At 48.8% G+C, this 27,978-nt stretch overlaps 1 protein-coding gene across 6 annotated transcripts in view; it reads left to right on the top strand.

The window, feature by feature from the left end:
* LOC139273283 (filamin-A-interacting protein 1-like) overlaps window positions 1-27,978 on the top strand; it is a 432,733-nt gene that overhangs the window by 254,889 nt on the left and 149,866 nt on the right. For all 6 annotated transcript variants that reach the window (XM_070889981.1, XM_070889984.1, XM_070889980.1 and 3 more), the window contains one exon: window positions 1,324-1,502. In XM_070889981.1, the coding sequence (XP_070746082.1) occupies window positions 1,324-1,502 (179 nt within the window). The remainder of the gene's footprint in view (window positions 1-1,323; window positions 1,503-27,978) is intronic.

The raw sequence follows: 27,978 nt of genomic DNA, 5'->3' as shown, positions 1-27,978 counted from the left end.
CCCCCACCCTGCATTCACCTCCCCCCACCCCGCAATCACCCCCACACCCCGCAATCACCTCCCACCCTGCATTCACCTCCCACCCTGCATTCACCCCCCACATCCCGCAATCACCACCCCCACATATGTGATGCCTGCCCTGTGCCATGACTTAGCGGATCTCATCAGGGATTGGTGCAATTAGCCTCAGCACCGCTGGAAGGGGAAAAATTAGCTGAGCTCCTCATTCCTGGTCGATGTCCAGGGACCCCTTTGCTGGAGACTGTGTGTGTGTGGCTTGGAGGTATTGTCTGCTCCGGTTCAATTCAGGCATAAAAAATTGTCACTTGGGCCAGTTACTGGATGTCTCCTAGAACCCAGTGATCTTCACCCCCGCCCCCCCGCCAGGAAATGTCAGCACCGGCATGAGAGAGGGGAGAAATGTCAGGGAGGGACAAATCAGCTGGTGGAGTTTGCTAAGACCTTTCTGTGGGATTAAATCTAGTCAGAGGTGATCAAATAAGAACAGAGGAACATAAGAAATAAGAGCAGGAGTAGGTCCTCTGGGCCCTCAATGAGATCATGGCTGATCATCGACCTCAACTCCGCTTTCCCCCCCACCCTGATCTCCATATCCCTTGATTTCCCTAGACTCCAAAAATCTATCTATAGTGTATGAAATGATACAATGAACTCCGTACTGTGAGCCAGTAACCAGGTGTAACCTGGGCAATCTTTAATGGCTTCCAGAAGTGAAGATACAAAGGTGAAGCTCAGGTTATATACTGGGCCCAGCACGAGTGTACCTATGACCCTAGGACCTCCAACGGTAGTGCCCTCTGGTGGTGGGCAGACCTAATGTACATACATTATACTATCTATCTCAGCCTTGAATATACTCAACGATTCAGCATCCATAGCCCTCTGGGGCAGAGAATGCCAAAGAGTCACAGCTCACTGAGTGAAGAAATTCCTTCTCATCTCTGCCTTAAATGGCTGACCCCTTATCCTGACACGGTGCCCCCAGTTCTAGACTCTCTAGCCAGGGGGAAACAACCTCTCAGCATCTACCCTGTCAATCCCCTTCAGAATCTTTTGTGTTTCAATGAGATCACCTCTCATTCTTCTAAACTCCAGAGAGCATAGGCCCATTCTACACAATCTCTCATCATAAGACAGTCCTCCCATCCCAGGGATCAATCCAGTGGATCTTTGTTGCACGCTTCCAAGGCAAGTACGTCCTTCCTTAGATAAGGAGACCAAAACTGTGCGCAGTGCTCCAAGTGTGGTCTCACCAAGGCCCTGTACAATTGTGATTGTAATATTTCTTCTCTGTGACTGCAGCTGGACCTGCTGGTGGAGAAGCACAGGGAGACGTATCGGCGAATGTTGGAGCAACTGCTTCTGGCTGAGAAGTGTCACCGGCGGACTGTGTATGAGCTGGAGAATGAGAAACACAAGCACACAGATTACATGAACAAGAGTGACGACTTCACCAACCTCCTTGAGCAGGATCGAGAGAGGTAAGGACAAAGAGGGCTTGGTGTCACCATGGTGATTCATTGTGTTCACTTATTCGGTCATATAATTCGCTTGCCTTGCCTCAATACTATAAAATAGGTGGGCCTAACTAACATAGCAGCAAGCCATTGATGGCATGGACCAATAGATGCCCAGAAAAGCGTTGTAACACAGCAAAGGTCGACAGCAGATATCGGCAGCTAAGCCCGAGTCCTTTATTAGTACCGGCTGAATTCTACGATAAGCCTGTTTGTTTGGTGCTATCTATTTTTTTATTCGTTCATGAGATGTGGGCGTCACTGGCAAGGCCAGTATTTATTGCCCATCCTTAATTGCCCTTGAGAAGGTGGTGGTGAGCCGCCTTATACAACTAAGGGGCTTGCTGGGCCATTTCAGAGGGCAGTTAAGAGTCACGCACATTGTTGTGGGCCTGGAGTCACATATCGGCCAGACCAGGTAAGGGTGGCAGATTTCCTTCCCTAAAGGACATTAGTTAACCAGATGGGTTTTTACGACAATCCGGTGATTTCATGGTCGCCATTACTGATACTAGTTTTTTTATTCCAGATTTTTTTAAGTAATTGAATTTAAATTCCCCAGCTGCCGTGGTGGGATTTAAACCCACATCTCTGGATCATTAGTCCAGGCCTTTGGATTACTAGCCCAGTAATATTGCCACTATGCTATTGTGCCCATCTGAGTCACCTCTTAAGATATGAGATATTTTTTGTAGAATTTTCAAAAATTGAAGTTGCTTACTTTTTGTGGCACTATTGCGCGTTTGATATTCCTTGCCATGACGTGAATTTAGCAAAAACATATTACATGTAACACAAGCAAATACAATATAAATGGAGTGATTCGAGGAAGGGGATTGAAAAGTATTGTACCTCATACGTTACACAGGGAGGTTAAAGTGAGACGAGGAGTACTCTCGGAGAGTTTTTATTGTTCGGTCAGTGTGGTGTGTAACCTGCAAGGAAACCCATCATCATATCCAACAGCCGCTGATCCAAGCTGCTGAGACATCGACACCTGTAAAATTTCTGTTTTACTGACGCAGAACATGCACTCCTTCCCCATGGAACACGCTGTCAGTGTACTGCTGGACTATAACTGGTTATAACCATGCCGCACTGCCCAGTGTGGTAATGAACAGCACAGGCCAGAAGATCCTGGGTTTGATGCCGAGTCTGTAATGAATTGGCTGATGCTATCTGACTTCAAAATTCTCATCCTTGTTTACAAATCCCTCCATGGCCTTGCCGCTCCCTATCTCTGTAATCTCCTCCAGCCTCACAACCCCGCCGAGATGTTTGCGCTCCTCTAATTCTGCCCTCCTGAGCATCCCTGATTATAATCGCTCAACCATCGGTGGCCGTGCCTTCAGCTACCTGGGCCCCAAGCTCTGGAACTCCCTGCCTAAACCTCTCCACCTCTCTTTCCTCCTTTAAGACACTCCTTAAAACCTACCTCTTTGACCAAGCTTTTGGTCATCGACCCTAATTTCTTCTTATGTGGCTCGGTGTCAAATTTATTGTTTTGTCTCATAACGCTTCTATGAAGTGCCTTGGGACGTTTTACTACGTTAAAGGCGCTATATAAAGTTGTTGTTGTTGGAGTGGCAATAGGGAGCACAGCAATAGCCGACCTGAGCTAGGGGAGAGAAAGATCCCCAGGGTCTCCTCCCCTGATCACTATGCATGTGGAGACGTCAGGTGAGGATGTGACTGGGCTGCAATCTCCTCCATGGTCACATAGTCAACACACTACCTAGGCTCACTGGGGCAGAGATTCCACTCAATTGCACTGCTTTGTACAGCTCGAAATCAGCGTAAACGCCGTAAAAAAAATCAGAGAATTTTAAGCACAAATTAAGCGAAGTGCCGTAATGTATGCACTGTGAGTATGCTCACAGGTTGGTTGAGCTGTTGAGTTGGGAGTGGCTTAGCCAGTCGCGTGATCTTCATAAGACTCAATTGGGTTGTGTCAGTTGGGTTCAAGGGATCCACAATGAGGCAGGTGGTTGTGAACCTGGTGGATGAACTGGTAATGTGTCGTGCGATTGTTAAACCTTCGCTAATAAACCAACTAGTTCTCAATAGCAATGTGTTGCTATGAATTCTTAAGCAAAGAACCCGTGAAGCAAATACATTGCAGACACAGATCGAGTTTCCGCAATCTTTTACGCGACGTTACAAAACATTTGTTGGCCCCGCCCACAAACCCGGCCATGCCCCAGGGTGAATTAATCATCATTGGGAGTTTCTGCTAATTGCAGCGGTTTGCAGGCCTTCGAAGAGTCTCTAAAAATGAAGCTAGATCTTTAGGCACGTTTTAAACGCCATTGGTTATGATTTGCTTTCATTTACGAAGAAACGGGCTACTGTGCTCCAATATATCTAGCAAGTTTGTCTGTATATTTAAAATTTTAAATCGTGTTACTCACAGGCGGTGGATTGACATGCTTATTTTTTTGCGCTTTATCCTAATTCCAACTACATTAATCAAACTGCACCAAGTTACCACTCTTAAAGATATTGAGGAATATGCTGCAAATCAAAAAAAAATTTAAAAGATTGTTTTAAAACGCTGCCCGATTGCATGTGCTCACGGCAGATTCTGCGCTCGGCTATATGCAAATGAATTTGAGCGGAAACTCGAGAAAAAAACGCTCCTCAAAACGGGCGCAATTTTGGGCGCGATTTGTGTCCAGATCGCCGATTGCGCCCAAAGTGGAAACTCTATCCCCTGTCTACAACAACAACAACTTGCATTTATATAGCACAGTTAACAGTAAAACATTGCAAGGCGCTTCACAGGAGCGTTATCAGACCAAATTAATCACCGAGGCACAGAAGGAGACATTAGTACAGGTGGCCAAAAGCTTGGTCAAAGAGGTAGGTTTTCAGAAGCGTCTTAAGGAGGAGAGAGAGGCGGAGAAGGACAGGGAGAGGTAGGGAATTCCAGAGCTCAGGGCCCGGGCAGCTGAAGGCACGGCCCTCAATGGTGGAGCAATGAAAATCGGGAATGCACAAGAGGCCAAAATTGGAGGAGCACAGAGATCTTGGAGGATTCTGGAGCTAGCAGAGTTTACAGATAGTGGGGGGGGGTTGCAGAATTGCCTCCGTGTAGCAGCGTGCAACCAGGCCTGCAGCCCAGCACCCAAGACGGAGTGCCACGCTGGGGCTGCCATCATCGACGCGACCTGAGAGTTGGCCACCAAAAAAAGACGGCAGCCCTCCCCTTTAATCACCACCCCGAGAGCGGATGTAAGCCAGCCTCATGGCCCGTTAGCCAATTTCTCCTATGGGGGCATTAAGAAGTTGGCGCGGGACAGTGTGGGGTCACCGCGCATGCCGATTATGTCATCGCCGGTTGTGCAGCGTCCAGGGCAATTCCCTCCACTGGGCAAAAAGTGCCTTGCCTCACCACCCCCCCCCCCCACCCCGGAAGTGCTAAAGGGGGCTATAAAAAGGGGCAATTTTTCCCCCAGGGAGTCTAGGCCCCAAAAGTTGAGATATCAGACTCCCGTAGAATTGTAACCCAACACAAGTCTGCATCTCCAGAAGAGGAGAACACGGCAAAGAGCTGGAGAAACGCAGTGACATGATGTGATATTAGAGACTGCACCAGAATGAGAGGCACTGTGAGTAGCTGGTGCTGCATTGCTGTCACCGCCGTCCTCCTTGTCTTCTCCCTCCTCCTTGGAGTCGTCTGCAGACGACCTGAGTTCTGCGCCTTGTTCCTTCTGCAGCTCCAAACCTCGCTGCTGCGCAATGTTGTGCAGTGCGCCGCACACCATGACCATTCTGGAGATCCTGGCTGGTGCGTACTGAAGGGCAGCCTATATATCTGTCCCGAGCCACCTAACGTGCATTGTCAGCATGTCAATGGCTTGTTCGATGGCTTGGTCATATGGCATATGGTTGTATTAGTGGGAAAGCGGGTTGTGTAGAGGACACAGAGAGGCTGCAAAGAGATTTAGATAGGTTAAGCGAATGGGCTAAGGTTTGGCAGATGGAATACAATGTCGGAAAGTGTGAGGTCATCCAACTTGGGAAAAAACACAAAAAAAGGAATACTATTTGAATGGGGAGAAATTACAACATGCTGCGGTGCAGAGGGACCTGGGGGTCCTTGTGCATGAATCCCAAAAAGTTAGTTTGCAGGTGCAGCAGTAATCCGGAAGGCGAATGGAATGTTGGCCTTCATTGCGAGAGGGATGGAGTACAAAAGCAGGGAGGTCCTTCTGCAACTGTATAGGGTATTGGTGAGGCCGCACCTGGAGTACTGCGTGCAGCTTTGGTCGCCTTACTTAAGGAAGGACATACTGGCTTTGGAGGGGGTACAGAGATGATTCACTAGGTTGATTCCGGAGATGAGGGGGTTACCTTATGGTGATAGATTGAGTAGACTGGGTCTTTACTCGTTGGAGTTCAGAAGGATGAGGGGTGATCTGATAGAAACATTTAAAATAATGAAAGGGATAGACAAGATAGAGGCAGAGAGGTTGTTTCCACTGGTCGGGGAGACTAGAACTAGGGGGCACAGCCTCAAAATATGGGGGAGCCAATTTAAAACTGAGTTGAGAAGGAATTTCTTCTCCCAGAGGGTTGTGAATCTGTGGAATTCTCTGCCCAAGGAAGCAGTTGAGGCTAGCTCATTGAATGTATTCAAGTCACAGATAGATAGATTTTTAACTAATAAGGGAATTAAGGGTTACGGGGAGCGGGCGGATAAGTGGAGCTGAGTCCACGGCCAGATCAGCCATGATCTTGTTGAATGGCGGAGCAGGCTCGAGGGGCTAGATGGCCTACTCCTGTTCCTAATTCTTATGTTCTTATGTTCTTATGTTCTTATGTTTATTCGTTGTAGCGCGATGGGTGTCATCAGCCAAGGTTGAAAGGGGCATAGGAACAGGAGTAGGCCATTCAGTCCCTCGAGTCTGTTCTACCATTCAATGAGATCATGACTGATCTGTGACCTAACTGCATATACCCGTCTTTGGCCCATATCCCTTAATACCTTTGGTTAACAAAAATCTATCAATCTCAGATTTAAAATTAACGATTGACCTAATATCAACTGCTGTTTGCGGAAGAGAGTTCCAAACTTTTACCACCATTTGTGTGTAGAAGTGTTTCCTAACTTCACTCCTGAAAGGTCTGGCCCTAGTCCTCGACCCCCCAACCAGCGGAAATAGTCTCTCTCTATCTACCCTATCTGTTCCCCTTAATATCTTGAAAACTTCGATCAAATCACCCCTTAACCTTCTAAATTCCAGGGAATACAACCCTAGTTTGTGTAATCTCACCTCGTAACTTAACCCTTAGCGTCCGGGTGTCATTCTGGTAAATCCATGCTGCACTCCCTCCAAGGTATCCTTGTCTCCAAGCAGCCACCCCTTAGGTCTGCTTGCAGGTTCTGAGAGGTCGGGGTGCTTGGACTGACGCAGGATGAAACATCATGGCAGCACCCCGCGAATATGACGCACACTGACAGAAATATCTTCTTGTGGTTGCACACCAGCTGCATATTGATGGGGTGGAAGGCCTTGTGGTCACAAAAACTGCTGCGGGAGATATGGGAGTGCCTAGATTGCCAGGTGTGTGGAGTCGATGGCGCCTTGCACCTGTGGGAAGCCAGCCAGAGAAGCAAACCCGAGCACCCATTCATTCTGACGATCGCCATCGTAGGCGAAGTTCACATAATTGCCAGCCTGGTGAACACTGCCTCGTGCATTTGTGGGTGGGCAGCTGGGAGATCCTGGAGATGTCTCCGGCAGAGCTTTGGAAGGATCGACCCCTCTCCTCACTGCTTCTCCCCTCTCTGCCCATCCCCCTTTCTGTCCCTCCCCCTCTACCCCTCCCCTCTCCGCCCCTCCCCTCTCTGCATCTGCCCTCTCTGCCCCTCCCCCCTCTGCTCCCACCCCCTCTGCCCATCCCCTCTCTGCCCCTCCGTCTCTGCCTCTGCCCTCTCTGCCCCTCCCCCACTGCCCCACCGTCCTCTTCCCCTCCCCTCTCTGCCTCTCCCCCCTCTGCCTCTGCCCGCTCTGCCCCTCCCCTCTCTTCCCCCCTTCTCTGCCCCTCCCTCTCTGCATCTGCCCCTCCCTCTCTGCCCCTCCCTCTCTGCCTCTGCCCCTCCCCTCTCTGCTGTCCTGCTGCAGGTCTCTGAACAACAGACTGCTGCTGCTGTTAGTCATATTGCTCCTCATCTGAGGTCCAATCTAAGGCAGACAAGACATCACCCATCCTGATCTTTTTTGTGAAAACTTCCAAAGTGTGTAAATGAATCTCTCAGCAAAAGTATCTTGAACAACCCCTTTAGTTCGGTAGTCGGTAAGAAAGCAGCTGTGAGTGCTGAGTATTTATTGCAGTATTTCCCTCAGTTTTACTCAGCCCTCTCTGTTGCCACTGTGCTCTCACCTTGCTTTCAATGGCGAGGTTCAGGAAACCCGGGAAACCCGTGGTTGTGACGTTAAACTTAAAAGTATGTTGACATATCGCTGCAATTGAGCGATGAGTGGATGTTAATAGGCAACCTGGGGGGTTGTATGCAACAAGCCTAACACGCTCGAGTTTAATGCAGAAGTTGGCGGGTTGGAGCTGGATTTCCGACGTGGACATTTTTGCCAGCTATAACCCACCCCTCCCCATCACACTCCCACCCAAACCCATGTTAATATTCCCCCCTCTAACTCCCCTATCACTGTTCCCACACACCCAATGAGGGCCCCACACCCCAATGCTCCCACATCCCTCCACCACTAGCCCCATTCTCCCTGACCTAAGTCTTGCATAAGAACATAAGAAATAGGAGCAGGAGAAGGCCATTTGGCCCCTAGAACCTGCTCCACCATTCAATAAGATCATGACTGATCTGATCTTGGCCTCAGCTCCACTTCCCCGCCTGCTCCCCATAACCCTTCAATTCCTTATCGCTTAAAAATCTGTCTATCTCCTCCTTAAATACATTCAATGACTCAGCCTCAACAGCTCTCTGGGGTAGAGAATTCCAAAGATTCACGACCCTCTGAGAGAAGAAATTCCTCCTCATTTCCGTTTTAAATGAGCAACCCCTGATTCCCCCACGAAGGGAAACATCCTCTCTGCATCTACCCTGTCAAGCCCTCTCAGAATCTTATACATTTCAAGAAGACTTCACCCACATAAAACATTACGGCTCCTATTTTCTATGTTTCTAAGTTTCTATGATAGCAATGGTAGATGTCTATTGTATGCCTGCTTTTTCTCGCTATGGGTATAACTATTGAGTGATGTGCAAATTAATGTTAACAAACAGGGAACTGAGAGAATGGTGCTCTCGCTGACTTCCATGTCTGATTCTCCCACTGCGAGTGAGTGAGATTTGGTGATTTGGGGATTATGATCTCTGCTACTGTGGCACTGAGGCTCTGTATCGTGAAATTTTAAAAACTAAATCCTACGGCAATGCAAGATCGTGCTACTTTCCATTTTGTCCGGCTAAATTCTGAGTCTAACCGTAGTTGACTGCATGGTTTGTAAAATTGAGTATCAGATGAAAAGATTATGCTGCAAATTGACATTTACTTTTGCAGCCAAACCCGTGGTATAAATGAATGAAAATATATACTCCTAGTCCTATATATTATGATGCATGAGAGACGCAAATTCCTTCTGAAATGTGTCATTCCTTTTGTGGTTTCTTTGAGAACTTGCTCGTAAAGCTTCAAAATTAAACTTTATGGGCCAACAAAAATATTCTGGCTCACTTATTCTGCTAACGTTTCCTTTGCCGTAACTGATTAAAAATATCCTGAGCTGACAATGGCTGCGATAAGAACATGCGGGTTGTGGAAATATTTTTGACATGTGCTATGTGCAGTAAAGTCGGTTTAACGGTTACCGTCCTGTCTGTGTGCAGTGCGATTGTGTTGAGGTTCGGTTAGATCCTGCAACTCTGTAACGATGCCTATTTAGGGTGAAACAGCAGAATCTTTGGCAGTCGGGTCTCATTCCCACCGTGCATTTTGTGATTGGCTGGGCAGAGTCTCTGCGCCCCCGCCCCCGGGAATGCACGAGCCAGTCTCTGAGCAATGCATCATTGCACATTCTTCTCTGTTGCTGTCATCCTGGCTGCTCTTCTGATGGTGTAATGTTATGACCAGGTCACTTACGACAGCGAACACTGATCTGTAACCAATAAAAGAATCAGCCCCCACTCCCAGCCCCCGCCACAAGACCCCATCACACCTTTTGAATTCATTTATCATTTCAGGGTTTTTAAAAAAAAAATTACATTCTGTATTTTTTTCTCTTTTTTTTTGTACTTAGCGGAGACTGACTTGAAGGTACAATTCTCTCCCTCCACCGTTTACCGTAGTGCTCAGAGCAGTTTGGCAGAGAGAAGTACTGGGCCAGAGTTTGCTGTGAGAATAACGGCAGTGCGAATAATGCTCGCCGAGATTTATAGATAAATAGTTCAGCAGCTTCAGGTGAGGAGCAGGCGCACTGTGAAATGTGAATATCCCACAGCTGCTGGCTCGAGTGGCACCACTCCATCGTTAATGCGGAGTTGTGAAAATGGCATCTCGCCCCGAGCCTCCCCGTTTATTTTCGGAACTTGCTGTATTTCCCCACTAATTGCCCATTAACCGCGCCACAGAAAGCTCCATCTTATCATTACAGGCACAAGTACCCTTTTAATAATGTGATGTTACTGACTGCCAGCCAACCTCTCTGGCACCGCAATTGAAGTGTGAAGTATCATTCTTTCAGCTTTTGAATTTTTCAGGGCGATTTTGAAAATGTCAAATTTTTAACGTTACATTTTTTTTCCTACTTTTCCTGTCTTTACTTTTTTTTTCTCTCTCTTAATCCAAACTTTCCTTCCCTTTCTGGATTTTGCATTGCATTCACCCCCTTTAACTCGCCCTCCTTCTCAGTCCTTCCACTGTTTATTTCCCAATCTTTAAAACTGATTGGTGAAGGAGATGCCCTGTTGGTTGTCTTGTTCACTCAGGTCCAGGATGCCCTGATTCCCTCGCTGTGCTGCTATTGGCTCGCGCTTTCAGCAACTGAGCTAACCCAGGGAGAAAGATGTCAAGAAACAAACACCCTTTCCATCCCATCATTGCGACTTAGTATTCTACTCACATACAGTGCTGAATGTTACTGAGTACAATGAGCATAACCTGCATGCTTATTACAAAATATTCATCTTAAACAAAGAACACTTTCCCACTGCTGCAAGGCTCACTGGGTTGATTCCGGAGATAAAGGGGTTGACTTATGAGGAAAGATTGAGTAGGGTGGGCTATACTCATTGGAGTTCAGAAGAATGAGAAGTGATCTTATCGAAACATATACGATAATGAGGGAGCTCGACAAGGTGGATGCAGAGAGGATATTTCCACTCATAGGGGAAACTAAAACTAGGGGACCTAGTCTTAGAATAAGGGGCCGTCCATTTAAAACTGAGATGGGGATGAATTTCTTCTCTCAGAGGGTTGCAAATGTGTGGAATTCTCTGCCCCAGAGAGCTGTGGAGGCTGAGTCATTGAATATATTTATGGTGGCGACTGACAGATTTTTGAGCGCTAAGGGAGTACAGGATTATGGGGAGCGGGCAGGGAAGTGGAACTGAGTCCACGATCAGATCATATTAAATGGCGGAGCAGGCTCGAGGGGCCAAATGGCCTACTCCTGCTCCTATTTCTTATGTTCTTATGTTCTTAACCCAGCTAAGAATTGGCCAGAGTAAACTCTATGACCTAGAAATTCGGTACTGCCCCATTTGGGGGCGGTAAGCCTCGTGAGACTTTGCACCAGGCACAGAAGTCATGCTACTCACGATAAATTGGGGTTACCGTCCCCGGGAGGAAGTGCAGCGCTAAATCAAGCTCCACTTCCTTCCTGGGGCGGGAGCGGGGCGCACAGCTCAGCATCGCTATGCACTGGGCCGAGAAGCGCTGCTGTGGAGACAGGGCTCCTCCCTGAATTAAATGGCAGGGCCCAAGCTACACACTCTGCATAATAGGACCCCACCGACCTGGACCAGCAGAGAGCAGGGGTGCCGCGCGATCAGCCCGGCACTGAATCAGAGTGCCGGGCTGAGCCATCGCGGCATGGACCCCCGAGTCCAAAGCAGCACCGGTGAGGAAAAGAAAACCGGAGATTTTTTTCAGGAGCAGAGCAGCCGGCCACCTCCCCTTTAACTTTGGCCCCGCTAGCGGCCGGCTGCCCGGTGCCTGTCCCCTTAAGCCATCGCTGTCAGTGCCCAACGCACCTTCAGGGGGCGATACCCAATTTAGGGTCCGGGACGCTAACGGGGCACTGCGCATGGCGATGACATCGCGATCTCCGGGCGCAGGAGATCGGGGCGCAATGCCGTACCGCCGTCGCTAAATCCCTGCCGAATTTAGTGGCCGTCATCAGCTGCGTCGCTCCCGGTCGCTAAGTCGTTTGCGCCCCGTTAGCACCTCCGTGGGGCGCTAGCGGGAGGCGCTAATGACCACAATTTCTCCCCCTATGTGTATAAGTTGCAGACTGGGGTACTGCTGTAGGGAGCCACCTTGCTATAAACCTCTATAAGCTCAAACTGTACCTGAGTAAGCTGCACACTGGAATACTGTAAAGGACCCACTAAGCTATAAACACCAGCGGCAGGTTGGGGCCATAACAAGAGCGGAGATGCAGCAGCCCGGGAGTGGTGTGGAGGCCACTTCAGGGAGCAGCGCGAGCTGGTGCAGGAGGGCGACATCAGCGAAGAGTGACGTCTTCAAGGTCCAGGTCGGTGATTGGAGCATGGGTAGACAGAGCAGGAGCGGCGAGAGACTGTGGAGGGATGTGATCGGGGCCCAGGGGAGGTGTGAGTTCGGGACCAGGGACCCAGGGGCAGCATAGGCCAGCCCACACTGCAATATGTGCGCGTACTAGGTCCGTGCAGCAGAGCAGGTCTCCAGTCATCTTGGATAACCATTGCCGCTGGACCAAGACCTAGTTCTATCAAGCCCGTGTGGTGGCTGTTGTGTAACGGCCATCACACGTTAAAAAAATCCAAGCACAGGCATCTTCCACTCTTCAGATGTAGTTCGGGACCTGGAATATTAGGTCCTTCATTGAAACACCTGTGAACTCATCCCTTTTTCGCGTGGAAGCAAGTCATCCTTGTTTCATAGAAACATAGAAACATAGAAAATAGGTGCAAGAGTAGGCCATTCGGCCCTTCGAGCCTGCACCACCATTCAATATGATCATGGCTGATCATGCAACTTCAGTATCGCACTCCTTCCTTCTCTCCATACCCACTGATCCCTTTAGCCATAAGGCCCACATCTAACTCCCTTTTGAATATATCCAATGAACTAGACTCAACAACTTTCTGTGGTAGAGAATTCCATAGATTCACAATTCTCTGGGTGAAAAAGTTTCTCCTCATCTCGTTCCTATATGGCTTCCCCCTTATCCTTAGACTGTGACCCCTGGTTCTGGACTTCCCCAACATCGGGAACATTCTTCCTGCATCTAACCTGTCCAATCCTGTCAGAATTTTATATGCTTCCATGAGATCCCCTCTCATTCTTCTAAATCCCAATGAATATAAGCCTAGTCGATCCAGTCTTTCTTCATAGGTCAGTCCTGCCATCCCGGGAATCAGTCTGGTGAATCTTCGCTGCACTCCCTCAATATCAAGAATGTCCTTCCTCAGATTAGGAGACCAAAATTGCACACAATACTCAAGGTGTGATCTCACCAAGGCCCTGTACAACTGCAGTAAAACCTCCCGGCTCCTATACTCAAATCCTCTCGCTATGAAGGCCAACATGCCATTTGCTTTCTTTACTGCTTGCTGTACCTGCAAGCTTACTTTCAATGACTGTTGTACCATGACAGCTAGGTCTTGTTGCACCTCCCCTTTTACTAATCTGTCACCATTCAGAAAATAATCTGCCTTCCTGTTTTTGCCACCAAAGTGGATAACCTCACATTTATCCACATTATACTGCATCTGCCATGCATTTGCCCACTCACCTAACCTGTCCAAGTCACCCTGCAGCCTCTGAGCATCCTCCTCACAGCTCACACTGCCACCCAGCTTAGTGTTATCTACAAACTTGGAGATATTACATTCAATTCCTTCGTCTAAATCATTAATGTATATTGTAAATAAATATGGAGTCCCAGCAATGAACCTTGCGGTACCCCACGAGTCACTGTTTCGAGGGACTGCCTATGATGATGAAGCTATATAAAACTGCGTGTGAAAGCTGTCCTAATATCTCACTTGGCTGGCACCTGCATGTCTCCCATCTGAAACTTCACTGGAAAGCTCGTGCATCTGCATTCATTTGAGGTGCCAAGGGCTCATGCTCATGAAGTTGGCCTTTAACAGATGCTGATAACACATTCAGTGATTGGAATAACTTAAAAATGTTTAGGAACTCTTAGTAATGTAAGTGCCACATACAATGGGGCTTTGATCAGACATACTGCTGTTTAATGGGTTGCTCTCACACAGCACCCATAGGTTTAAAATTCAGCTCGCTGTGTTTTTCCCCTATTTCTTCTGAAACTAAAAGTACATTCAACAAGAAACAAGCCTGTAACATCCTATGAACAGAAATATCTGTATAAAAGTGATCCAGGGAGTGACTGTCATCAAATAAGCCACAGGGACCTTCCTGCAGGTAGTGATAATAATTCATAATCTTGACACAAATCCTGTTGGGATTGAAGTGTTCCTGTGGGATCCCATGCAACATCGGCTGTATTTGAAATTGGAAGTCTTTCTTATGTGGCCCTTTAGAATGTATGTTAAAAAGATAGTAAAATGCTAGGATGTATTAGTAGAATATTTTGACATTAAAAATTATGTATTTAAATAATTTGTTCAAGAATTCTGGTGATTATTTTGAATGGACTGTAGAGGGTTTGCGTAACACACTTGATTCATACACGAACCTCTGGGATGTGGGTTCTAATGCAGGCTGATTGGCTGATGATGGTAAAGGTCACGCGCAAAATGCTTAGGGACAATCTCAACACAGTTCCCGACGGCACCGTCTGCAGAATACAAAGATTAGTGGTATGTCCTTACTATACAGTATAAATGCACACGAGGCCCATACTTGAGAGAAGGTCACTCTGTAACCAGTTACCTTTATTACCAAAACCTCAAGAGACCCAAGGTGGGTGGAGCTTCCCCTTTTATACCGGAAAGTCCAGGTTAGGACTGTCTCCCATAAGTTCGCCCCCTGTGGTCAATGTTCTCAAGGTGTACAACTTAGGTCAGTTTATACATGGGTTACAATGCTGGTTGAATACATGACATCACCTCCCCCCCAAAGTCTTATTGGGATCACAGGTTAAGTCTCTCTGGTGGTTTACGTCCCTTGTAGAGCGCCTGAGTTGGGGCTCTGGTTGTTGGGCGCTGGCCTGAGTGTCTGCTGTTTGCGGTGCCTCAGGCCTGTCCGGACTGCCCACAGCGACTGGGCTCTCCTCCACTTGGTTCCGGTGTTCGGTCACCTGTGGAGGAGTGAACTCTATATCGTGTTCTTCCTCTACTTCTTCTATGGGGTTGCTGAACCTCCTTTTAGTTTGATCCACGTGTTTGCGGCAGATGTGTCCATTGGTAAGTTTAACTACCAAAACCCTATTCCCCTCTTTGGCAATCACAGTGCCTGCAAGCCATTTGGACCCTGCAGCATAATTAAGGACAAAAACAGGGTCATTGACATCAATACATCGCGCCCTCGCATTCCTGTCATGGTAGTCACATTGTGACTGACGCCTGCTCTCAACAATTTCTTTCATAGTAGGATGTGTAAGGGATAACCTGGTTTTGAATGTCCTTTTCATTAGCAGCTCTGCAGGTGGAACCCCTGTGAGCGAGTGTGGTCGGGATCTATTGGCGAACAGGAGGCGTGATAAGCGGCTTTGTAGGGAACCCCCTTGGATTCTGAGCATCCCCCGTTTGATTATCTGCCTTGCTCGTTCCACCTGGCCATTTGAGGCCGGCTTGAACGGTGCAGTTCTAACATGGTTGATTCCATTGCCTGCCATGAAGTCCTGGAATTCAGTGCTTGGCCATTGTCGCTGACCAAGACGTCCGGTAGACCATGGGCGGCGAACATTGCCTGTAGACTTTCTACCGGGGGAGAGGATGTGCTTGAATTTAAAATGGCACACTCAATCCATTTGAGTAGGCGTCTATTACAACCAAAAACATTTTTCCCATGAAAGGACCTGCGTAGTCCACATGGATGCGTGACCATGGCTTGGCGGGCCAGGACTAGGGGCTAAGTGGGGCTTCCCTTGGTGCATTGCCCAGCTGAGCACACGTGTTGCACCTGTGAACACAAAGTTCCAGGTCTGCATCTATCCCTGGCCACCAAATGTGTGACCTGGCAATTGCCTGCATCATGACAATGCCTGGGTGCTCATTGTGAAGTTCTCTGATAAACACCTCTCTGCCCTTCTGGGGCATGACTGCTCGGTTTCCCCACAGTAGGCATTCGGCCTGAATCGAGAGCTCATCCTTGCGCCTATGAAACGGTTTAAACTCCTCAGGGCATGCCCTGTACGTGGCTGCCCAGACCCCATTCAGGACACATTTCTTAACTAAAGACAGTAGCGGGTCTTTATTTGTCCAGACTTTGATCTGATGGGCTGTCACAAGTGAGCCTTAGTTTTCGAAAGCTTCAAAAGCCATGACCATCTCAGCATCATGCTCGGTTGCCCCCTCAGTGGTGGCTAGTGGGAGCCTGCTGAGTGCATCGGCACATTTTTCAGTGCCCGGTCTGTGCCGAAATGTGTAGTCATATGCGGCTAACGTGAGTGCCCACCTCTGTATGCGGGCTGATGCATTCGCATTTATGGCCTTGTTGTCGGCCAAAAGGGATGTTAGGGGTTTGTGATCTGTCTCCAGCTCAAATTTCGTGCCAAACAGGTACTGGTGCATTTTTTTTACTGCATATACACATGCAAGCGCTTCCTTTTCTACCATCCCGTAGCCCCTTTCTGCCTGGGACAGACTTCTGGAGGCATAAGCTACCGGCTGTAACTGACCATTGGCATTCACATGCTGCAACACACACCCAACCCCATAGGACGACGCATCACGCATTAAAACTAGTTTCTTACACGGGTCATATAACGTTAACAGTTTGTTGGAGCATAACAAATTGCGTGCTCGATCAAAAGTCCTTTCCTGGCTGTCCCCCCAGACCCATTCGCGACCTTTGCGTAGGAGCATGTGTAGCGGCTCTAACAGTATGCTCAATTTGGGAAGAAAGTTGACAAAATAGTTCAGGAGCCCCAGGAACGAACGCAGCTCCGTCATGTTACGGGGTCTGGGTGCTCTCTGGATCACTTCTGTTTTGGATGCAGTAGGGCTGATCCCGTCTGCTGCTACCCTCCTCCCTAGGAATTCTACCTCTAGAGCTAAGAAGACGCACTTCACCTTTTTCAGTCGCAGCCCTACCCGGTCCAGTCTGCGTAGCACCTCCTCCAGGTTGTGGAGGTGTTCTTCAGTATCGCGACCCGTGATGAGGATGTCGTCTTGAAAAACCACAGTCCTTGGAATCGACTTGAGGAGGCTTTCCATATTTTGCTGAAAGATCGCGGCGGCCGAACGAATCCCGAACGGACATCTGTTATACTCAAACAACCCCTTGTTTGTCGTGATGGTGGTCAGCTTCTTCGACTCACTCGCCAGCTCCTGGGTCATGTAAGCTGAGGTCAGGTCCAATTTTGAAAAAAGTTTGCCACCGGATAGCGTCGCAAAGAGGTCCTCCGCTCTCGGTAGCGGGTACTGGTCTTGGAGTGACACCCGATTGATGGTGGCCTTGTAATCGCCACATATCCTGACCGACCCATCCACCTTGAGCACCGGCACGATCGGGCTCGCCCAGTCACTGAATTTGACTGGCGAGATGATGCCTTCCCTCAGCAGGCGGTCCAATTCGCATTCTATCTTTTCCCACATCACGTACGGCACCGCTCTGGCCTTGTGGTGTACTGGCCTGGCGTCTGGGTTTATGTGAATCACTACCTTGGTCCCCATGAAAGTGCCAATGCCAGGTTGAAATAATGAGTCAAATTTGTCCAGGACCTGTGGGCATGATACTTGCTCCACAGAAGAAATTGCATTGACATCGCCCCATTTCCAGTTCATGACAGCAAGCCAACTCCTCCCCAGTAGCGCGGGACCGTCCCCCGGGACAAATCAGAGTGGCAACCTGTTCTCCGAATCTTTGTGGGTCACGACTACCGTGGTGCTGCCTGGCACCGGAATGATCTCCTTTGTATATGTCCGTAGCTGTGCGTCAATCAGCAATAATTTTGGTCTCCTGGCCTTGGACACCCACAACCTTTTGAACTGTTTGATGCTCATCAGGGACTGGCTGGCCCCCGTGTCTAGCTCCATTAATATTGGGATGCCATTGAGGAGCACTTTCATCATTATCGGTGGCGTCCTGGTATATGAACTGTATATGTGCTCCACATGAACTCGCTGAACTTCAGCTTCCAGCGATTTCCCCCAGTATTCATTTGGCCTTGTAGTGCTTACATCGGGCCTGTCCTCCTCGTACATCAACCTGGCTGCAGGCTTCCTGCACATACGCGCCAAGTGACCGCTGATGTTGCAGTTTCTGCAGGTATATTGCTGATACCTGCAAGCTCTGGCTGGGTGTTTGCCTCCACACCTCCAGCATGAGCTGGAGGCGCCATTGTTGGAAACAAAAGGTCCATTACCAGTCGATCATCTCTGACTGTCTCTGTAACTGTCCTTAAGTGCACCATTAACAGATGTTGCTGGCCCCATTACTGGCCGCATTGTCCATTGCGATGGCATGAATCGCCATTCAGCTAGCCATTGTCTCTGTTGAATTCCCCCTTTGGGTTCGACTGCCTGCTGGGGCATGTCCAATTGCCCTTGTCTGCCTAGAGAACTGTGTGCCGCATTAACAATGTTGACTCACTGGTCGTTTGCCGCATTTGAACCTAGATTCTTGCCATAAATCATTCTGGTCTCTTCCTCCCCTCATATAATTGTCTGGACTATCAGAGCCGCTGCTTCCAAGGTCAAATCTTTGGTCTCAATCAGTTTCCTGAAAACCCCAGCGTGCCCGATGCCCTCAATAAAAAAGTCTCGCAGCATCTCCGCTCTGCATGCATCTGGGAACTTACATAGGCTCGCCAGTCGCCGGAGATCTGCCACGAAGTCTGGAGCGCTTTGCCCTTCTCGCCGCCGGTGCGTATAAAACCGGTGTCTTGCCATGTGCAATGCTGCTAGCCAATTTAAGGTATTCCCCGATCAACTTACTGAGCTCTTCAAAAGTCTTGTCCGCCAGCTTCTCTGGCGCTAGAAGGTCCTTCATCAGGGAGTACGTTCTTGAGCCACAAACAGTCAGGAGATGAGCCCTGCGTTTGTCGGCCAAATCCTGTCCCAACCATCTCTTAGTGACAAAACTTTGCTGTCATCTCTCAATAAAGTCGTCCCAATCATCACCAACACAGCAGCTCTCTTCTGTGCTGCTAGTAGCCATGCTCGCGTGGTTTAAATCCCAGTTTCTCGTAGCCAATGATATGTCTTTACGATACAGTATAAATGCACACGAGGCCCATACTTGTGAGAAGGTCACTCTGTGACAAGTTACCTTTATTACTAAGACCTCAAGAGACCCAAGGTGGGTGGAGCTTCCCCTTTTATACTGGAAAGTCCAGGTTAGGTGTGTCTCCCACAAGTTCGCCCCCTGTGGTCAATGTTCTTAAGGTGTACAACTTAGGTCAGCTTATACATGGGTTACAATGATAATTGAATACATGACAATTAGTAAGATTGAATCTTCCTCAACCATTTATGTGGGGAGTAAGAAGTGCATTGCCCAGTTGTGGAGCTGTGCCATTTAGATTTGGATCATCCCAGGTTTAATCTCTGGTCTGAGTAAAATTAGGGCTGTTCTCCGCAGCAAACAGAGGACGACTATTGATCTTACATTTCTGGGCTAGGGAGGGTAAAAATAAGGCAAGATTTCCATAACTTTTCCTCTGTGCAGTGACTTCGACTGGAAAGTACACGTAAGTGAATGTCAGTGAGGAAGGATCAAGTTGTGGTACTCCCGCGATCAAATAATCTGCTCGACACTTGGGGGCTGAAATTGCCCCTTTTTTTAAGAGCAGTTGTGGCCTCAAAGAGGCAGGGCGGGGCAATAACGAGTCTCTGCCCAGTCAGGGCGGACTCTCCGACGATCGGGACATTGCCCTCATGATTTTTTGAGGCCGAGAAGGTATCTGCCCCGCTCCTGTGTGAATGGCGGTAGTGACATCATTACAGCGCCTGGTCCCCTCCTGGGTGCCGGACCGTTGGCCTGGCTGAAACCCTCTCTGGTGGCCCAGTGGGTGCCAAGTAGTTCTCACAGCGTCCCTTTAAGTGAAGGGGGGGGGACGTTGCTGAGCGACAGCGCGGCACTGATGACACCGCTTGCCTTCTGCCCCGCTCCAGACTCACTACCGCCCCTCTACCACGCCAAACACTGCCCCGAGGATTGTTGAAAAGCAAAGGGGGCATTTACTCTCCATTCCCCGCCCCATCGATTGTGGCGCTAATTCACCAGATTATTTGCATTATCCGCCAAAAAAAGGGGAGGAGGGCAATTTTAGCCTCTCGCTGTTTAGGCTGAGGCTGAATAATGGCCATTTGAGCTAAGTACCAGAGGACTGCCGGTACAGGTGGAACTGCTCACCACCATGAGCCAGCACCTTCTCGAGATGAGAGGAGAACATCAAAAGATGCTAGGATGGAAATGCTGCCAACGAACCGGAAGTACATAGGATCACATAGGATTACATAGGATCACATAGGATATACGACACAGAAACAGGCTGTTCGGCCCAACCAGTCCATGCCGGCGTTTATGCTCTACTCGAACCTCCTGTTGTCTTTCCTCATCAGTATAACCCTCTATTACTTTCTCCCTCATATGCTGTCTGTAGCCTCCCCTTAAATGCATCAATACTATTCGCTACAACCACTTTCTGTGGGAGCGGGTTCCACATTCTCACCACTCTCTGGGTAAAGAAGTTTCTTCTGAATTCTCTATTGGATTTCTTGGTGACTATCTGATATTGATGACCTCTAGTTATGCTCGCTCTTCCTCACAAATGAAAACATTCTGTACCCACTCTATCAAAACCTTTCATAATTTAAAAGACCTCCATTAGGTCTCCCCTCAACCTTCTTTTTTCAAGAGAAAAGAGACCCAGCCTGTTCATCCTTTCCTGATATGTTTACCATACACGTAGTTGTGGGCTTGCAGTTCCAGTGGGTTTTGTTGTTTGTTCTCCTCGGACTTTCCACAGATTGGTGAGAGAGAAAGGCGAGGGGTGGACATTTCAGGTATTGTGAGGTCTGTGATGAGATCAGGGTGCAATCAGCTTGAGAGAGCTTTACTGTACTCTCACCAAGTGCGCGTAGCGCCATCAGCTCCTCCGTCTGCTGTGGTTTGAACACGTGGCTGGTGAACAGAGTGCAGGCACAAGGATGTTGGCATTTAATCGGCTGCGAAAAGGATCATTGAGGAAAAGGACAGGGAGAGGACAGGAAGTTGCCCCTTTCTATAAGAGGTGGCCACGGGCTCAGTAAGGACTCACTGCTCGGTCGGTGCGGAGGGGCCGCCATTTTGAAAATTGCCCTCCTTTATTTTTGGAACGGTGTACAGGACCGCCCCGGCTGTCTTCCCACCCCGTCGGGCACGCGTCGACCCCTCACCGACCGGCAGCGACCCCCTTAACACCCCACGGGGGAAATTGCCCCGCAGGAATTTGCCCTGTGGGAGCGGATCAGCCGCCGCTCGGTGCCCCCGACAGCGTTTCCCCGGCGGGAAGCTTCGTGTGGCTGGGCGGCGCATCCGCCCTTAAAGGGGAGGGCACACTGCCACGGCCAACGTTTTATTTTAATTGTCGGCTGATTGCCAGGTCAGCCCGACCATGGTGGCCACGGGTACTGGGCCGCTGGCTGGACTGAAACCCTCCCTGGTGGACCAGTGTTTGTCACTCATGTGGCTGCAGTGGCCCTCCCCTTTAACTGAAGGAGAGGGACGTCATGACGTGTCACCGTGGTGCTGACGACGGGGAACGACGGCCGTTTTGACCCACCCGCACAAAAAAAAAACAAAGAGCTAAATTTCCCTGTGTTGTCCACCACATGCGGACAGAACACTTAAAAAATGGAAGGTGTGCCCCGATAGGGGCAGTGGGCAATTTCATCCCCAGAGAGAGAAGCGCTAAACAAAGAGGAAAATGAGAGGGAGGGCAGAGAAGGAACGCAAGAAGAGAGAAGCAGAGAGTGGCAGTGGTTTGATTAATTCATCAGGATGAACTGCTAAAACTTCCAGTACAATTTACCGAGGATTTTGTGAGATTTTCAGGGTTTTAAAGTACTCTCACCGAGTGTGCTTATCGCTAACAGTTCATAACATACAACATAAGAAATAGGAGCAGGAGTAGGCCTTTCGGCCCCTCGAGCCTGCTCCACCATTCAATGGGATCATGGCTGATCTTCTACCTCAACTCCACTTTCCTGCCCTATCCCCATAATCCCGTAATATCCAAAAATCTATCGATCTCAGCCTTGAATATACTCAAAGACTGAGCCTCCACAGCCCTCTGGGGTAGAGACTGCCAGAGATTCACCACCCTCTGAGTGAAGAAGTTTCTCCTTATCTCAGTACTGAATGGCCGACCTCTTATTCTGAGACTGTGGCCCCTGGTTCTAGACTCTCCAGCCAGGGGAAACATCCTCCCTGCATCTATCCTGCTAACTCAAGCAAATAGTTCTGGTAGAAGAATTTACAAGATTACATTTTTTAAATTTCAGTAGAGCTTTGAGACTAATTTACTGCTTGCATTTTCTGTTATCCATCATAAGTTACAATCTTCAGTTTAATTTTTTTTAAATCATTTTAAAGCTTTCTACCATTAAATGATCAGTGATAAAGATGTCAGCGACTAAAGGGTTGAAGGTAAATGGTAGCACAATACAAAATCAGCAGTCCTCTTGATCACCTTCTTGGGTCGGAGAAGAATTTCCTAGAATTATTATTTCCTTGAATTCACTGATAGTTTGACTAACAACAACAACTTGTATTTATATAGTGCCTTTAACATCGTGAAATGTCCCAAGGTGCTTCACAGGAGTATTATGAGCCGCATAAGTAGAAATTAGCGCAGGTGACTAAAAGCTGGGTCAACGGGGTAGGTTTTAAAGAGCGTCTTAAAAGAGGAAAGAGTGGTAGAGAGGTGGAGAGGTTTAGTGAGGGAGTTCCAGAGCTTGGGGCCTCGGCAGCTGAAGGCACGACCACTAATGGTTGAGCGATTATAATCAGGGATGCTCAAGAGGGCAGAATTAGAGGAGCGCAGACATCTCGGGGTGTTGTGGGGCTTGCACTATATGCAAGCACTCTAATAACGACTCCATGAGGTTAAGGGTATCGTACTTAAACTGTAGTGACCTTAGTCCTTTTATTGCAGCTCCTTGAGTGAGGACACAATGAGGTGAGCTCCCTTTTATACTTGGTTACCTGCAGTGTGCAGGTGACCCTTAGGTCTCCACCAGTAGTACAGGTTTGGTGTATACAGTGTGAAGATACATTCAGTGGTCTAGTGTTGCAGTACATACATTATACATACATAACAACACTCCCCCTAAGCCTTGTGCCACAGACTTTTGCACTGTGTTCTCTGGCCTTCGACTTGAGTGCCCAAAGCCTTTGCACTTTGTCTTTGCTTGGGAATGGCTTTCTCCCTGTGGACCCCCAAGTCCTTATTGCCATGACATTGGGAAGTGGTCGGCAGTGGACGGTTGGAGGTTGTAGTGAGGGTTGTGTGGGTTCTGGGTGTGATCCATGTGTTCAAGGCTACATACATGCATTTTGCCCCCCCCATACATAGACCATGTGTGTGGCCCAATACCTGCATTGGCATACATGTACAGTGAGTAAGGAATCAGGTTTGAGTTCAGCAGTGGTGGAGCAAGTACATGTTATAGGTAAGGTACATACATTATTATGTTTGGGTGGGTGAGGACGTTTAGTGGTGGGCGGAGCCACAGGATGGTGTGGCCGCCCTGTCCTCCATTGAGGGCTGCAGGGTCACCTTGCTGCCCTTCATTGGTGGTGGAAGTCTGATCATCCCAGGTCCCGCCGGGAAGGCTGGAGGGTACTGGCCTCTTGCTCCAGGTGCTGGTCCTGGTGGCCAGGGGGGGTAGGGCCGATCTGGGGCAGGTTGCCAGTGGTGCTGGCTGTGCCGTCCATTGATCGCTGGCCCTGCAGTGAGTAAGCTCCCACTGTGTGTGAGTGTGCACCCTCCCTGGGGCATCACATTGGTCCCGGAGGCGCAGGCTACATGATCGGGTAGCCCGCTGGACCTAGGTGTTTCCCACAGGGGGTTTCCTTTGGCATTTTCGGCATACATGTAGAACCCGGCATCATTTCTCATTTTATCATTAGCATTCATGTTACATTGGCGCCGACTTTCACATTTGTCCATTACATCCCTTTCCTGTGTACTATCAGTATCTCTGTGCAAGGATACATTTGGATACCTGCCTTTGTTAGTTACATTTTTCTCATTAGCATAACCGGCATAACTATTCAATAGTACATTTATATACTTGCATTCATTAATTACACTTTTATCATTAATGTCACCGGCATCACTGTACCATGAGCGGAACTGTCCCTTTAATTGTTTCGGGTTGCTGGTCTCCTTTAAGAGGGCCTTGCAATCTTTACCCCAATCTGGTTCACTGCTCGGCATCACGTGTTGCTCCCTCAATGCTGCCCCTCGTGGTCTGGTTGCGGCCATCTTGATTTCAGGTGCTTCACCTTGTGGTGCGGGTGCCATCTTCTTTCTCTCCACGAGGTAGGCTGCAATGATCCTTTTCTCTCCTGGTTCTGCCACTGAAGCTGAGAATCTACCTTCTGCGCTGATCTTCTTCTCTCGGAGTCCCACCACTGGAGCCCGGAAGGTGAGGTCTGGTCGTTCGGGTTGGATCATCTCGCTGTTGAGTTGTGCAGTCTGTGTTGCCGCCACGCAGTCGAGCTGGATGGTAGAATTTCCAGGTGCTGCGATGGATCCAAGTTTGGGGCCACGTAGGACGTCGATCGCCAGAGCCTGGAGGCTTTCCCCGCTCCAACAGATTTGGATTTGCTTCATCCACCTTCTTCCCAGCAGCATTGGACCATCACCGGCAACGATCCACAAAGGAAGCTTGTGCATCGCGCCACCATGGGACACCTGGACATCCACGCTGTCAACAACTGGGATAGTGTCTTTTGTGTAAGTGAGCAGTTTCGCCTGGATTGGGGATATTTTGGGTCATTTGGCGGGATTGTCCCAGAGTTTCTCGAAGGCCGTCTGATTCATCAGCAATTGGCTCACCCCTGTGTCGATCTCCATCAAGATTGGAACACCGCTGATTTCTACTTCCATTTTCCACGGGGAGCTCTCGGTGGAGCAGGATACACTCCATACACCTCTTCCAGAGACTGAGCCGCTTCGCCTTCATCAGCGCTGGAGCGCGGGTGATCGGCCAACTCATCAGCGACTCGGTGAGTGAAATTTCTTCTACACATTCGCTGAAGGTGACCTTTAGTGTTACAGCCTTTGCAAGTATAGTCTTTGTATTGGCACTGGTGGGCCTTGTGGTTTCCTCCACAGCGCCAGCACGGGGCTAGCCGGTTGGCCCCATATGGCGGACTCAGGGTTACAGGACTCGGGGTAGCAGTCTTGCCTCTGAAAGTCGCCATTCGGTTCACTGTACTTGTCAGGTTAGAGTTCTGGGGATGAGTCATCATCTTTTTGGAGTTACAGACCGAAATCATGAACGCCTGGCTCACTTTGATTGCCTTCTGCAGGGTGACCGTAGTATCCGCAGAGAGCAGCTTATGGAGGAGGCCCTCGTGGCCGATTCCAATAACGAAGATATCCCTTAGTGCTTCGGTGAGCTGGTCACCAAAATCACATCGTGCAGCCAATCTTCTCAGGTCTGCAGCATATTTTGCAATTTCTTGGCCTTCGGGCCACCGGTGGGTGTAGAACCGGCGTCTGGCTGTGAGGATGCTCTCTTTAGGTTTGAGTTGTTCTTGTATTATAGTTACGAGCTCCACATAAGTCTTTGTTGTCATCTTCTCTGGGGCTAGCAGGTCCCTGACAAGGCCATGGACATTGGGCCCACAACTGCTGAGCAGAATAGCTCGACGCTTATCAGCCAGCCAGGTCGATGTGTCTCCAGCCAGGTCGTTCGCGATGAAAAAGTGTTGAAGCCTTTCCACAAAGGCCTCCCAATCTTCCCCATCAGCGAATTGTTGGAAGTTGCTTAGGTTAGACATACTGTGCGTGGAAATTCGTAACCTCGTCGCCAGTTGTTGTATGTGCAATAACTCTAATAACGATTCCACGAGGTAAGGGTATAGTACTTGAACTGTAGTGACCTTAGTCCATTTATTGCAGCTCCTTGAGTGAGGACACCAAGAGGTGAGCTCCCTTTTATACTTGGTTACCTGCAGTGTGCAGGTGACCCTTAGGTCTCCACCAGTAGCACCCTCTGGTGGTACAGGTATGGTGTATACAGTGTGAAGGTACATTCAGTGGTCCAGTGTTACAGTATATACATTAACATACATAACAGGGCTGAAGGAGATTACAGAGATAGGCAGGGACGAGGCCATGGATGGATTTGAAAATATGGATGAGAATTTTGAAATTGAGGCATTGCTTAACCGAGAGCTAATGTAGATCAGTGAGCACAGGGGTGATGGGTGAGTGGGACCTGGGGTGCCGAGTTTTGAATGACCTCTAGTTTACGTAGGGTAGAATGTGGGGGGCTAGCCAGTTGGAGTAGTCAAGTCTAGAGGTAAAAAAGGCATGGATGAGGGTTTCAGCAGCGAATGAGCTGAGGCAGGGATGGAGATGGGCGATGTTACAGAGGTGGAAATAGACGGTATTAGTTATACTGTGGAAGGTCATTTCAGGGTCAAATATGACACCAAGTTTGCGAACAGTCTGGTTCATCCTCAGACAGGAGTTGGGGAGAGGGATGGAGTCAGTGTCTAGGGAATGAAGTTTGTGGCGGGGACCAAAAACAATGGCTTCGGTCTCCCCAATATTCAATTGCAGGAAATTCCTGTTCATCCAGAACTGGATGTCGGACAAGCATTCTGACAATTTCGAGACCGTGGAGGGGTCGAGAGAAGTAGTAGTGAGATAGAACTGGGGGTCGTAAGCATACATGTGGAAACTGACCCTGTGTTTTCGGATGATGCCGCCAAGGGGCAACATGTAGATGAGAAATAGGAGGGGGCCAAGGATAGATCCTTGGGGACACCAGAGCTTACATGGCGATTACATGGCTGCTGGTGGATGGAGTGCATTGAGGGTCATGATACTTATAGAAAACATAGAAAACATAGAAAATAGGTGCAGGAGTAGGCCATTTGGCCCTTCGAGCCTGCACCGCCATTCAATAAGATCATAGCTGATCATTCCCTCAGTACCCCTTTCCTGCTTTCTCGCCATACCCCTTGATTCCCTTAACCGTAAGGACCATATCTAACTCTCTCTTGAATATATCCAATGAACTGGCATCAACAATTCTCTGCGGCAGAGAATTCCACAGGTTAACAACTCTCTGAGTGAAGAAGTTTCTCCTCATCTCAGTCCTAAATGGCCTACTCCTTATCCTAAGACTATGTCCCCTGGTTCTGGACTTCCCCAACATCGGGAACATTCTTCCCACATCTAACCTGTCCAGTCCCGTCAGAATCTTAAACGTTTCTATGAGATCCCCTCTCATCCTTCTAAACTCCAGTGAATAAAGGCCCAGTTGATCCAGTCTCTCCTCATATGACAGTCCCGCCATCCCCGGAATCAGTCTGGTGAGCCTTCGTTGTACTCCCTCAATAGCAAGAACGTCCTTCCTCCGATTAGGTGACCAAAACTGAACACAATATTCCAGGTGATGCCACACTAAGGCCCTGTACAACTGCAGTAAGACCTCCCTGCTCCTATACTCAAATCCCCTAGCTATGAAGGCCAACACACCATTTGCCTTCTCCACCGCCTGCTGTACCTGCATGCCCACTTTGTGACTGATGACCCATGACACCCAGGTCTCGTTGCACCTCTCCTTTTCCTAATCTGCCTCCATCCAAATAATATTTTGCCTTTGTGTTTTTGCCCCCAAAATGGATAACCTCACATTTATCCACATTATACTGCATCTGCCATGCATTTGCCCACTCACCTAACCTGTCCAAGTCACCCTGCAGCCTCCTAGCGTCCTCCTCACAGCTCACACCGCCACCCAGTTTAGTGTCATCTGCAAACTTGGAGATATTACACTCAATTCTTTCATCTAAATCATTGATGTATATTGTAAAGAGCTGGGGTCCCAGCACTGAACCCTGCGGCACTCCACTAGTCACTGCCT

This window comes from Pristiophorus japonicus, chromosome 9 (genome assembly GCF_044704955.1).
Source record: "Pristiophorus japonicus isolate sPriJap1 chromosome 9, sPriJap1.hap1, whole genome shotgun sequence".
Classification (NCBI taxonomy): domain Eukaryota; kingdom Metazoa; phylum Chordata; class Chondrichthyes; family Pristiophoridae; genus Pristiophorus; species Pristiophorus japonicus.
Note: the sequence above shows the minus strand (reverse complement) of the source record. Positions and strands in the feature narration are given on the sequence as shown.